This window comes from Oncorhynchus masou, chromosome 21, assembly GCF_036934945.1.
Source record: "Oncorhynchus masou masou isolate Uvic2021 chromosome 21, UVic_Omas_1.1, whole genome shotgun sequence".
Classification (NCBI taxonomy): Eukaryota; Metazoa; Chordata; class Actinopteri; order Salmoniformes; family Salmonidae; genus Oncorhynchus; species Oncorhynchus masou.
In genome coordinates this window covers 54,273,127-54,286,921 of record NC_088232.1, presented here as the reverse complement: position 1 = coordinate 54,286,921, position 13,795 = coordinate 54,273,127, and the positions used below count along the sequence as shown (strand labels likewise).

Sequence of the window (13,795 nt, the reverse complement as noted above, 5' to 3'; positions counted from 1 at the left end):
AACTCCTATGGACGTTGGCATGGAAATGACCGCAAGGGTATAACCTCTTGAAACTAGGGGGCACTATTTTTAATTTTGGAAAAATAACGTTCCCAGAGTAAACCGCCTATTTCTCAGGACCACATGCTAGAATATGCATATAATTGACAGCTTAGGATAGAAAACACTCTAAAGTTTCCAAAACTGTAAAAATATTGTCTGCGAGTATAACAGAACTGATATTTAGAGTCAACTTCTATGTACGTAGGGTTTAACAGACAGCATGGGTTTCAGGGTTTCCTAAACTCGGGTCCACATTTGGGTTTTGCCCCTAGTGCTACACAGCTGATTCAACTAATCATCGAGCTTCGATGATTTCACAATCAGCTATGTAGTGCTAGGGGCAAAAACCAAAATGGGCACCACTTGTGATCCCGAGGACTGAGTTTGGGAAACACTGGGCTAGTGTGTTACCAAACTCCTAACGACTTGATTCCTCTCCTCTTGTTGAGGGGTTGTAGTTCTTGATTCCTCTCATTCTTCATTGTTGTAGTTCTTTGAGGGCAAGGAGCTACGCCTGAAGCAGGAGTACTTTGATTCTTCTCCTCTTGTTGAGGGGTTGTAGTTCTTGATTCCTCTCCTTCTTCATTGTTGTAGTTCTTTGAGGGCAAGGAGCTACGCCTGAAGCAGGAGTACTTTGATTCCTCTCCTCTTGTTGAGGGGTTGTAGTTCTTGATTCCTCTCCTTCTTCATTGTTGTAGTTCTTTGAGGGCAAGGAGCTACGCCTGAAGCAGGAGTACTTTGATTCCTCTCTTGTTGAGGGGTTGTAGTTCTTGATTCCTCTCCTTCTTCATTGTTGTAGTTCTTTGAGGGCAAGGAGCTACGCCTGAAGCAGGAGTACTTTGATTCCTCTCCTTTTGTTGAGGGGTTGTAGTTCTTGATTCCTCTCCTTCTTCATTGTTGTAGTTCTTTGAGGGCAAGGAGCTACGCCTGAAGCAGGAGTACTTTGATTCCTCTCCTCTTGTTGAGGGGTTGTAGTTCTTGATTCCTCTCCTTCTTCATTGTTGTAGTTCTTTGAGGGCAAGGAGCTACGCCTGAAGCAGGAGTACTTTGATTCCTCTCCTCTTGTTGAGGGGTTGTAGTTCTTGATTCCTCTCCTTCTTCATTGTTGTAGTTCTTTGAGGGCAAGGAGCTACGCCTGAAGCAGGAGTACTTTGATTCCTCTCCTCTTGTTGAGGGGTTGTAGTTCTTGATTCCTCTCCTTCTTCATTGTTGTAGTTCTTTGAGGGCAAGGAGCTACGCCTGAAGCAGGAGTACTTCAGGACATCATCCGACGCTTCAAGATATCCAAGAAGGACTCCACCGGTCCAGTGTCTTTCGACAGCTTCCCAGAGAAGGTTACTTATTGATTACCTGTGATGTGTTGTCCATGTTCTATGATGTCTGAATCGCAAACAAAAAAATCTGTTTGGTTGATTGTGTTGACAGGTGGCCATCCAGCTGAATGACACTCATCCTGCCATGGCCATCCCAGAGCTCATGAGGGTCTTTGTGGACGTTGAGAAACTCGACTGGGACACGGTGCGTTTAGAGAGAGATTATTATATATATTATATTGTACATTGTTATTATGATATTAAAGACATTTCTTATATGAAAATCCAACTAACCTTGGATAACTGTCATAAGTCCTAATGTGAATGTTCAGGAAAAGTTTACTGTAATAGTGGAACCTGTCTCTCCTCAGGCGTGGGCCATCACCAAGCGGACCTTTGCGTACACCAATCACACGGTGCTTCCCGAGGCTCTGGAGCGCTGGCCCGTTGGCCTGCTAGAGACCCTGCTGCCCAGACACCTCCAGATCATCTACAGGATCAATCAGGGACACCTGGACGTACGTATTTAGGTTACCGTAGACACTGAGGGTAGGTTACCGTAGCGTAGACACTGGGGGTAGGTTACCATAGCCTAGACACTGGGGGTAGGTTACCATAGCGTAGACACTGCGGGTATCAAATCAAATGTATTTATATAGCCCTTCTTACATCAGCTGATATCTCAAAGTGCTGTACAGAAACCCAGCATAAAACCCCAAACAGCAAGCAATGCAGGTGTAGAAGCACGGTGGCTTGGAAAAACTCCCTAGAAAGGCCAGAACCTAGGAAGAAACCTAGAGAGGAACCAGGCTATGAGGGGTGGGTCAGTCCTCTTCTGGCTGTGCCGGGTGGAGATTATAACAGAACATGGCCAAGATGTTCAAATGTAGGTAGGTTACCGTAGCGTAGACACTGGGGGTAGGTTACTGTAGCGTAGACACTGGGGGTAGGCGACCGTAGCGTAGGCACTGGGGGTATGCGACCGTAGCGTAGACACTGGGGGTAGGCGACCGTAGCGTAGGCACTGGGGGTAGGCGACCGTAGCGTAGGCACTGGGGGTAGGCGACCGTAGCGTAGACACTGGGGGTAGGAGACCGTAGCGTAGGCACTGGGGGTAGGCGACCGTAGCGTAGACACTGGGGGTAGGCGACCGTAGCGTAGACACTGGGGGTAGGCGACCGTAGCGTAGGCACTGGGGGTAGGCGACCGTAGCGTAGGCACTGGGGGTAGGCGACCGTAGCGTAGGCACTGGGGGTAGGCGACCGTAGCGTAGGCACTGGGGGTAGGCGACCGTAGCGTAGGCACTGGGGGTAGGCGACCGTAGCGTAGGCACTGGGGGTAGGCGACCGTAGCGTAGGCACTGGGGGTAGGCGACCGTAGCGTAGGCACTGGGGGTAGGCGACCGTAGCGTAGGCACTGGGGGTAGGCGACCGTACGTCTCAATTAGCTCCCTACTCCTCCTCTTGGCCCTAATTCGTCCACGTTTGTAGATGTATAATATGGAAGTTGTGGTGGAAACCATAGTGGTACCCTGCTTCTACTGTACCTGTCCAGCCTATTCAGATTTACTATATAGGGTTCAGGAGGGATGTGGAGCAGATTGGGACCAGCTGACTGGTTGTATGTTTCTGCTGTTGCTCCAGGGGATTAGAGCTCTCTTTCCAGGAGACCTGGACAGGATACGCAGGATGTCTCTGATCGAGGAAGACGGGGGCAAGAGGGTCAACATGGCCCATCTGTGCATCGTGGGATCTCACGCTGTCAACGGAGTCGCAGTGATACACTCCAACATCATCAAGAATTATGTGTAAGATGGGGTCTTGTCTAGGTCGTGTTCAGTAGGCACAAAACGGAAGAAAACACTGAAACTGACTTTGAAGTTCTGTCTGTAATTATCCAATCAGAAACGCTTGTTTTTTGTTTTACATTGTAAAACCGCTTTGAACTGTTTTTCGACGGTGTGCCCGATTGAACACGGTCCTGTCTTCACTCTCTCTCTCTTTCTCTCTCTCTCTCTCTCTCTCTCTCTCTCTCTGTCTCTCTGTCTCTCTCTCCAATAACTCTTTTTAGATTCTATAAAATATTTACTTTTTGTTTTGAAAGGTTCCGAGACTTCAGCAAATTAGAACCGGATAAATTCCAGAACAAAACCAATGGCATCACTCCTAGGCGCTGGCTCCTCCTCTGTAACCCGGGATTGGCTGAGCTAATCGCTGAGGTTTAATGGGCATCTTTATTGACCATTGTCTCTCTTTGACCGATGCTTTATCTTATCCTGTTTTCTTTCTGATCTGCCATGTTATGTTCATACACTTTGTCCTTGTTTCTAGGCCATTGGGGAGGAATATGTGAAGGATCTCAGCCAGTTACAGAAGCTCAATGAGCTGGTCAATGATGATGCCTTCATTAGAGATGTCTCTAATGTCAAGCAGGTAAGACCTCAACCACATCAACCTCCCGCTTAATGAGCAACAGATCATAACATGAAACATACTGAATTAATTAGTAACAGATCATAACATGAAACATACTGAATTAATTGAAAATAAGAATTTGTTCTTAACTGACTTGCCTAGTTAAATAAAGGTAAAATAAAAAAATAAAAATTAGCAACAGATCATAATATGAAACAGATCATATTTACAATACTATTGGCATAAAATGACCCCTATATATATATATATATATATATATATATATATTTCTATCCGAATATTGTTTGCAACATTCCATTTTGTTCCTTGGTACACGAGGCATGTGGGGGCATTTTTTTGTTCACATTTTAAAGACACAATTCAATAAGTAGTTATACTGCATATAAAGTACTCAAGAATAACACCAAGAAAGCTTTTACAAATCATTTCCATTGTGGTCTATGCATTTGTGTGCCACAGGACAACAAGGTGAAGTTCTCACAGTACCTGGAAAAAGAGTACAAGGTGAACATCAACCTGTCCTCCATATTCGACGTCCACGTGAAGAGGATTCACGAGTACAAGCGCCAACTCCTCAACTGTCTTCACATTATCACCATGTACAACCGTACGTCACTCAGAAGTTCCTTCCCAAACGGCACCCTACCCCCTATACAGACCATCCTACCCCCTATACAGACCATCCTACCCCCTATACAGACCACCCTACCCCCTATACAGACCACCCTACCCCCTATACAGACCACCCTACCCCCTATCTAGACCACAGCACCCTACCACCTATCTAGACCACGGCACCCTACCTCCTATCGAGACCACGGCACCCTACCCCCTATCGAGACCACGGCACCCTACCCCCTATCGAGACCACGGCACCCTACCCCCTATCGAGACCACGGCACCCTACCTCCTATTGAGACCACGGCACCCTACCCCCTATCTAGACCACGGCACCCTACCCCCTATCTAGACCACGGCACCCTACCCCCTATCGAGACCACGGTACCCTACCCCCTATCGAGACCACGGCACCCTACCCCTATCGAGACCACGGCACCCTACCCCCTATCGAGACCACGGCACCCTACCCCTATCGAGACCACGGCACCCTACCCCCTATCGAGACCACGGCACCCTACCCCTATCGAGACCACGGCACCCTACCCCCTATCGAGACCACGGCACCCTACCCCCTATCTAGACCACGGCACCCTACCCCCTATCTAGACCACGGCACCCTACCCCCTATCTAGACCACGGCACCCTACCCCTATCGAGACCACGGCACCCTACCCCCTATCGAGACCACGGCACCCTACCCCCTATCTAGGCCACGGCACCCTACCCCCTATCTAGGCCACGGCACCCTACCCCCTATCTAGACCACGGCACCCTACCCCCTATCTAGACCACGGCACCCTACCCCTATCGAGACCACGGCACCCTACCCCTATCGAGACCACGGCACCCTACCCCTATCTAGACCACGGCACCCTACCCCTATCTAGACCACGGCACCCTACCCCCTATCTAGACCACGGCACCCTACCCCCTATCGAGACCACGGCACCCTACCCCCTATCTAGACCACGGCACCCTACCCCCTATCTAGACCACGGCACCCTACCCCCTATCTAGACCACGGCACCCTACCCCCTATCGAGACCACGGCACCCTACCCCCTATCTAGACCACGGCACCCTACCCCCTATCTAGACCACGGCACCCTACCCCCTATCTAGACCACGGCACCCTACCCCTATCTAGACCACGGCACCCTACCCCTATCGAGACCACGGCACCCTACCCCTATCTAGACCACGGCACCCTACCCCCTATCTAGACCACGGCACCCTACCCCCTATCGAGACCACGGCACCCTACCCCCTATCGAGACCACGGCACCCTACCCCCTATCGAGACCACGGCACCCTACCCCTATCGAGACCACGGCACCCTACCCCCTATCGAGACCACGGCACCCTACCCCTATCGAGACCACGGCACCCTACCCCCTATCGATACCACGGCACCCTACCCCCTATCTAGACCACGGCACCCTACCCCTTATCTAGACCACAGCACCCTACCCCCTATCGAGACCACGGCACCCTACCCCCTATCTAGACCACGGCACCCTACCCCCTATCGAGACCACGGCACCCTACCCCCTATCTAGACCACAGCACCCTACACTGAGTGTACAAAACATTAGGAACACCTTCATAATATGGTGTTGCATCCCCCCCTTGCTCTCTCAGAACAGCCTCAATTCTTCGGGGCATGGACTCTGCAAGGTGTGGAAAGCGTTCCACGGTGATTTCAATGCTTTCCACAGTTGCATCAAGTTCAAATCAAATCAAATCAATTGGCTGGATGTCCTTTGGGGGGTGGACAATTGTTGATGCACACAGAAAAACTGTTGAGCTGAAAAACCCAGCAGCATCGCAGTTATTTTTTATATATATAATATTAATATATATATATATATATTAATATTTTATTTTTTTCTCTCTCTCCCCAATTTCGAACTTGTCTCGTCGCTGCAACTCCCCAACGGGCTCCTCCGAAACATGACCCACCAAACCGCGCTCCTTAACACCCGCCCGCTTACCCCAGAAACCAGCCGCACCAATGTGTCGGAGGAAACATTGTTCAACTGGCGCCCTATGGTACTCCCGATCATGGCCGGTTGTGATACAGCCCGGGATCGAACCCGGGCCTGTAGCGACGCCTCTAGCACTGCGATGCAGTTCTTGACATAAACCGTCTGGCACATACTACTATACCCCATTCAAAGGCACCTACATGTTTTGTCTTTCCCATTCACCCTCTGAATGGCACACACACACAATCCATGTCTCAAGGCTTAAAATCCTTCTTTAACCTATCTCCTCCCCTTCATCTACACTGATTGAAGTGGATTGAACAAGGGATCATAGCTTTCAACAAGGGATCATAGCTTTCAACAAGGGATCATAGCTTTCAATAAGGGATCATAGCTTTCACCTGGATTCACCTTGATTATAGAATGACATCTGCTTATAAATGATTTGTGAAGCTTCTATGTAGGCCTTATAAAGGGCTATGAAGGCTTAATTAAGTCTTTATAATATGTAATACCTTGTTTAAAGTGTGAACAAGTAATGTTTTTATTTTTATTTTTTATTTTTTTGAAGGCATCAAGAAGAACCCAAAAGCACCTTTTGTTCCCCGGACTGTGATCATTGGAGGCAAGGTATGTATGTGAGTCTCTCAACTCAAAACCCATTACATGAATAGCCTAGGACTATTTCTCAATGAGTCTTCCCATGATTCCCCACCTCCTCTCCCCTCTCGTCCTTTTCAAATGAATTGGAGGAGAAGAGGCTCTAAGGAAGGAACTGTGGATCTTCTCCTCACATTGGTTTTCAGAGAGAGAGAGAGAGACCCATAAACCCCCAGGTCTGAAGTAGAGCACCATGGACCCTCTGTCTGAAGTAGAGCCCCATGGACCCCCTGTCTGAAGTAGAGCCCCATGGACCCCCGGTCTGAAGTAGAGCCCCATGGATCCCCGGTCTGAAGTAGAGCCCCATGGACCCCCTGTCTGAAGTAGAGCCCCATGGACCCCCTGTCTGAAGTAGAGCCCCATGGACCCCCTGTCTGAAGTAGAGCCCCATGGACCCCCGGTCTGAAGTAGAGACCCATAAACCCCCGGTCTGAAGTAGAGACCCATGGACCCTCTGTCTGAAGTAGAGCCCCACGGACCCCCTGTCTGAAGTAGAGCCCCATGGACCCCGGTCTGAAGTAGAGCCCCATGGACCCCGGTCTGAAGTAGAGCCCCATGGACCCCCGGTCTGAAGTAGAGACCCATAAACCCCCTGTCTGAAGTAGAGCCCCATGGACCCCCTGTCTGAAGTAGAGCCCCATGGACCCCCTGTCTGAAGTAGAGCCCCATGGACCCCCGGTCTGAAGTAGAGCCCCATAAACCCCCTGTCTGAAGTAGAGCCCCATAAACCCCCGGTCTGAAGTAGAACCCCATGGACCCCCTGTCTGAAGTAGAGCCCTATAAAAGGGAAAAAGTTTAGTGTGCCATTTGGGACTCATAAGGAGAACAGCTGAGGTGTATAAAGATGGCGGCCCCCATTTTACTTCCCACACATTCCTGGTTTAGTTCTCCGTATCGTACATGGCTCTCCATTGCTCCTTTAGAGTTTTCGTATGGTCATTAGCAGAGTATACGTGATCCCAATTTTAGCTTCAAGACGCCTGCAATTTGTAAAACCGAAAAAGTAGATTGTGTTGATTTATTGGCACATTTATCCATATCGCACACCATAGTTTTTAAAAACTCAAGCCGATAATGCTGAAACAATGACATCATATCCAGGCTGTATCACATCCGGCCGTGATTGGGAGTCACATAGGGCGGCGCGCTATTGGCCCAGCGTCGTCCGGGTTTGGCCGGGGTAGGCCGTCATTGTAAATAAGAATTTTAAATTAAATTAAAAATATATAAAAACATATATATTTCTGAAGTCTTCCATCTTTAGCCACGTTCACCATTGAGAGCGTTGTCTCCCTCTACAGGCTGCCCCAGGGTATCACATGGCCAAGAAGATCATCAAGCTGATCACGGCCATCGGACATGTGGTCAACAAAGACCCAGTGGTGGGAAGCAATCTGAAGGTCATCTACCTGGAGAACTACAGAGTCTCCCTGGCTGAGAAAGGTACTATCTACTATATATCTACCTGGAGAACTACAGAGTCTCCCTGGCTGAGAAAGGTACTATCTACTATATATCTACCTGGAGAACTACAGAGTCTCCCTGGCTGAGAAAGGTACTATCTACTATATATCTACCTGGAGAACTACAGAGTCTCCCTGGCTGAGAAAGGTACTATCTACTATATATCTACCTGGAGAACTACAGAGTCTCCCTGGCTGAGAAAGGTACTATCTACTATATATCTACCTGGAGAACTACAGAGTCTCCCTGGCTGAGAAAGGTACTATCTACTATATATCTACCTGGAGAACTACAGAGTCTCCCTGGCTGAGAAAGGTACTATCTACTATATATCTACCTGGAGAACTACAGAGTCTCCCTGGCTGAGAAAGGTACTATCTACTATATATCTACCTGGAGAACAACAGAGTCTCCCTGGCTGAGAAAGGTACTATCTACTATATATCTACCTGGAGAACTACAGAGTCTCCCTACTATATACAGTGGGGCAAAAAAGTATTTAGTCAGCCACCAATTGTGCAAGTTCTCCCTCCTCTCATCTATTTCCCCCCCTACAGTCATCTATGCCCCCCCCCTACAGTCATCTATTTCCCCCCTACAGTCATCTATGTCCCCCCCTACAGTCATCTATGTCCCCCCTACAGTCATCTATGTCCCCCCTACAGTCATCTATGTCCCCCCTACAGTCATCTATTTCCCCCCTACAGTCATCTATTTCCCCCTACAGTCATCTATGTCCCCCCTACAGTCATCTATTTCCCCCCTTACTGTGATCTATTTCCCCCTTACTGTAATCTATGTCCCCCTACAGTCATCTATTTCCCCCCTACAGTCATCTATCCCCCCTACAGTCATCTATGTCCCCCCTACAGTCATCTATTTCCCCCTTACTGTGATCTATTTCCCCTTACTGTGATCTATTTCCCCCTACAGTCATCTATCCCCCTACAGTCATCTATCCCCCTACAGTCATCTATCCCCCTACAGTCATCTATTTCCCCCCTTACTGTGATCTATTTCCCCCTACAGTCATCTATTTCCCCCTACAGTCATCTATCCCCCTACAGTCATCTATCCCCCCTACAGTCATCTATCCCCCTACAGTCATCTATCCCCCCTACAGTCATCTATCCCCCCTACAGTCATCTATTTCCCCCTACAGTCATCTATCCCCCTACAGTCATCTATCCCCCCTACAGTCATCTATTTCCCCCTACAGTCATCTATCCCCCCTACAGTCATCTATCCCCACCTACAGTCATCTATCCCCCCTACAGTCATCTATCCCCCCTACAGTCATCTATTTCCCCCTACAGTCATCTATCCCCCCTACAGTCATCTATTTCCCCCTACAGTCATCTATCCCCCCTACAGTCATCTATCCCCCCTACAGTCATCTATTTCCCCCCCCTACAGTCATCTATTTCCCCCTACAGTCATCTATTTCCCCCTACAGTCATCTATCCCCCCTACAGTCATCTATTTCCCCCTACAGTCATCTATCCCCCCTACAGTCATCTATTTCCCCCCTACAGTCATCTATTTCCCCCTACAGTCATCTATTTCCCCCTACAGTCATCTATCCCCCCTACAGTCATCTATCCCCCTCTACAGTCATCTATTTCCCCCCCTTTACCGTAATCTATCCCCCCTACAGTCATCTATCCCCCCTACAGTCATCTATCCCCCCTACAGTCATCTATTTCCCCCCTACAGTCATCTATCCCCCCTACAGTCATCTATTTCCCCCTACAGTCATCTATCCCCCCCCTACAGTCATCTATCCCCCCTACAGTCATCTATCCCCCTACAGTCATCTATCCCCCCTACAGTCATCTATCCCCCTACAGTCATCTATCCCCCCTCCAGTCATCTATCCCCCCTACAGTCATCTATCCCCCCTACAGTCATCTATCCCCCCCTACAGTCATCTATCCCCCCCTACAGTCATCTATTTCCCCCTACAGTCATCTATCCCCCCTACAGTCATCTATCCCCCCTACAGTCATCTATCCCCCCTACAGTCATCTATCCCCCCTACAGTCATCTATCCCCCCTACAGTCATCTATCCCCCCTACAGTCATCTATTTCCCCCTACAGTCATCTATTTCCCCCTACAGTCATCTATTTCCCCCCTACAGTCATCTATTTCCCCCTACAGTCATCTATCCCCCCTACAGTCATCTATCCCCCCTACAGTCATCTATTTCCCCCCTTTACCGTAATCTATCCCCCTACAGTCATCTATCCCCCCTACAGTCATCTATCCCCCTACAGTCATCTATCCCCCCTACAGTCATCTATCCCCCTACAGTCATCTATCCCCCTACAGTCATCTATCCCCCCTACAGTCATCTATCCCCCCTACAGTCATCTATCCCCCCTACAGTCATCTATTTCCCCCTACAGTCATCTATCCCCCCTACAGTCATCTATTTCCCCCCTACAGTCATCTATTTCCCCCCTACAGTCATCTATGCCCCCCCCTACAGTCATCTATCCCCCTACAGTCATCTATCCCCCCTACAGTCATCTATTTCCCCCTACAGTCATCTATCCCCCCTACAGTCATCTATCCCCCCTACAGTCATCTATTTCCCCCTACAGTCATCTATCCCCCCTACAGTCATCTATCCCCCTACAGTCATCTATCCCCCTACAGTCATCTATCCCCCCTACAGTCATCTATCCCCCCTACAGTCATCTATCCCCCCTACAGTCATCTATTTCCCCCTACAGTCATCTATCCCCCCTACAGTCATCTATCCCCCCTACAGTCATCTATCCCCCCTACAGTCATCTATCCCCCCTACAGTCATCTATCCCCCCTACAGTCATCTATCCCCCCTTTACCGTAATCTATCCCCCCTACAGTCATCTATCCCCCCTACAGTCATCTATCCCCCTACAGTCATCTATCCCCCCTACAGTCATCTATCCCCCCTACAGTCATCTATCCCCCCTACAGTCATCTATCCCCCCTACAGTCATCTATCCCCCCTACAGTCATCTATCCCCCCTACAGTCATCTATCCCCCCTACAGTCATCTATCCCCCCTACAGTCATCTATTTCCCCCTACAGTCATCTATCCCCCCTACAGTCATCTATCCCCCCTACAGTCATCTATCCCCCCTACAGTCATCTATCCCCCCTACAGTCATCTATCCCCCCTTTACCGTAATATATCCCCCCTACAGTCATCTATCCCCCCTACAGTCATCTATCCCCCCTACAGTCATCTATCCCCCCTACAGTCATCTATCCCCCCTACAGTCATCTATCCCCCCTACAGTCATCTATCCCCCCTACAGTCATCTATCCCCCCTTTACCGTAATATATCCCCCCTACAGTCATCTATCCCCCCTACAGTCATCTATCCCCCCTACAGTCATCTATCCCCCCTTTACCGTAATATATCCCCCCTACAGTCATCTATCCCCCCTACAGTCATCTATCCCCCCTACAGTCATCTATTTCCCCCTACAGTCATCTATCCCCCCTACAGTCATCTATCCCCCCTACAGTCATCTATCCCCCCTACAGTCATCTATCCCCCCTACAGTCATCTATCCCCCCTACAGTCATCTATCCCCCCTACAGTCATCTATCCCCCCTACAGTCATCTATCCCCCCTACAGTCATCTATCCCCCCTACAGTCATCTATCCCCCCTACAGTCATCTATCCCCCCTACAGTCATCTATCCCCCCTTTACCGTAATCTATCCCCCCTACAGTCATCTATCCCCCCTACAGTCATCTATGCCCCCCCTACAGTCATCTATCCCCCCTACAGTCATCTATCCCCCCTACAGTCATCTATCCCCCCTACAGTCATCTATTTCCCCCCTACAGTCATCTATTTCCCCCTACAGTCATCTATCCCCCCTACAGTCATCTATTTCCCCCTACAGTCATCTATTTCCCCCCTTACAGTCATCTATGTCCCCCCTACAGTCATCTATTTCCCCCCTTACAGTCATCTATGTCCCCCCTACAGTCATCTATTTCCCCCCTACAGTCATCTATCAGTCATCCCCCCTACAGTCATCTATTTCCCCCCTACAGTCATCTATTTCCCCCCTACAGTCATCTATTTCCCCCTACAGTCATCTATTTCCCCCCTACAGTCATCTATCAGTCATCTATCCCCCTACAGTCATCTATCCCCCCTACAGTCATCTATTTCCCCCTACAGTCATCTATTTCCCCCCTACAGTCATCTATCCCCCCTACAGTCATCTATTTCCCCCCTACAGTCATCTATCCCCCCTACAGTCATCTATTTCCCCCTACAGTCATCTATCCCCCCTACAGTCATCTATTTCCCCCTACAGTCATCTATCCCCCCATCTACAGTCATCTATCCCCCTCTACAGTCATCTATTTCCCCCCCTTTACCGTAATCTATCCCCCCTACAGTCATCTATCCCCCCTACAGTCATCTATCCCCCCTACAGTCATCTATTTCCCCCCTACAGTCATCTATCCCCCCTACAGTCATCTATTTCCCCCTACAGTCATCTATCCCCCCTACAGTCATCTATCCCCCCTACAGTCATCTATCCCCCCTACAGTCATCTATCCCCCTACAGTCATCTATCCCCCCTACAGTCATCTATCCCCCCTCCAGTCATCTATCCCCCCTACAGTCATCTATCCCCCCTACAGTCATCTATCCCCCCTACAGTCATCTATCCCCCCTACAGTCATCTATTTCCCCCTACAGTCATCTATCCCCCCTACAGTCATCTATCCCCCCTACAGTCATCTATCCCCCCTACAGTCATCTATCCCCCCTACAGTCATCTATCCCCCCTACAGTCATCTATCCCCCCTACAGTCATCTATTTCCCCCCTACAGTCATCTATTTCCCCCCTACAGTCATCTATTTCCCCCTACAGTCATCTATTTCCCCCCTACAGTCATCTATCCCCCCTACAGTCATCTATCCCCCCTACAGTCATCTATTCCCCCCTTTACCGTAATCTATCCCCCCTACAGTCATCTATCCCCCCTACAGTCATCTATCCCCCCTACAGTCATCTATCCCCCCTACAGTCATCTATTTCCCCCCTTTACCGTAATCTATCCCCCCTACATTCATCTATCCCCCCTACAGTCATCTATCCCCCCTACAGTCATCTATCCCCCCTACAGTCATCTATCCCCCCTACAGTCATCTATCCCCCCTACAGTCATCTATCCCCCTACAGTCATCTATCCCCCCTACAGTCATCTATCCCCCCTACAGTCATCTATCCCCCCTA

General features: G+C 49.4%; 2 protein-coding genes across 4 annotated transcripts in view; one reads left to right on the top strand and one right to left on the bottom strand.

Moving 5' to 3' along the window:
- Positions 1 to 13,795, bottom strand: part of LOC135508538 (lysophosphatidylserine lipase ABHD12-like) — a 52,522-nt gene that overhangs the window by 5,258 nt on the left and 33,469 nt on the right. The gene's annotated exons all lie outside the window — the stretch shown is intronic.
- The window catches only part of LOC135508536 (glycogen phosphorylase, liver form-like), a 41,318-nt gene that overhangs the window by 19,550 nt on the left and 7,973 nt on the right, over positions 1 to 13,795 (top strand). The window contains exons 9-18 of one of the 2 annotated variants that reach the window (XM_064928790.1): positions 533 to 575; positions 1,282 to 1,376; positions 1,468 to 1,560; positions 1,727 to 1,873; positions 2,999 to 3,162; positions 3,459 to 3,573; positions 3,686 to 3,787; positions 4,250 to 4,397; positions 6,970 to 7,028; positions 8,360 to 8,501. In XM_064928790.1, coding sequence (XP_064784862.1) covers positions 533 to 575; positions 1,282 to 1,376; positions 1,468 to 1,560; positions 1,727 to 1,873; positions 2,999 to 3,162; positions 3,459 to 3,573; positions 3,686 to 3,787; positions 4,250 to 4,397; positions 6,970 to 7,028; positions 8,360 to 8,501 — 1,108 coding nt within the window. The remainder of the gene's footprint in view (positions 1 to 532; positions 576 to 1,281; positions 1,377 to 1,467; positions 1,561 to 1,726; positions 1,874 to 2,998; positions 3,163 to 3,458; positions 3,574 to 3,685; positions 3,788 to 4,249; positions 4,398 to 6,969; positions 7,029 to 8,359; positions 8,502 to 13,795) is intronic. The other variant, XM_064928789.1, reaches the window with a different exon arrangement.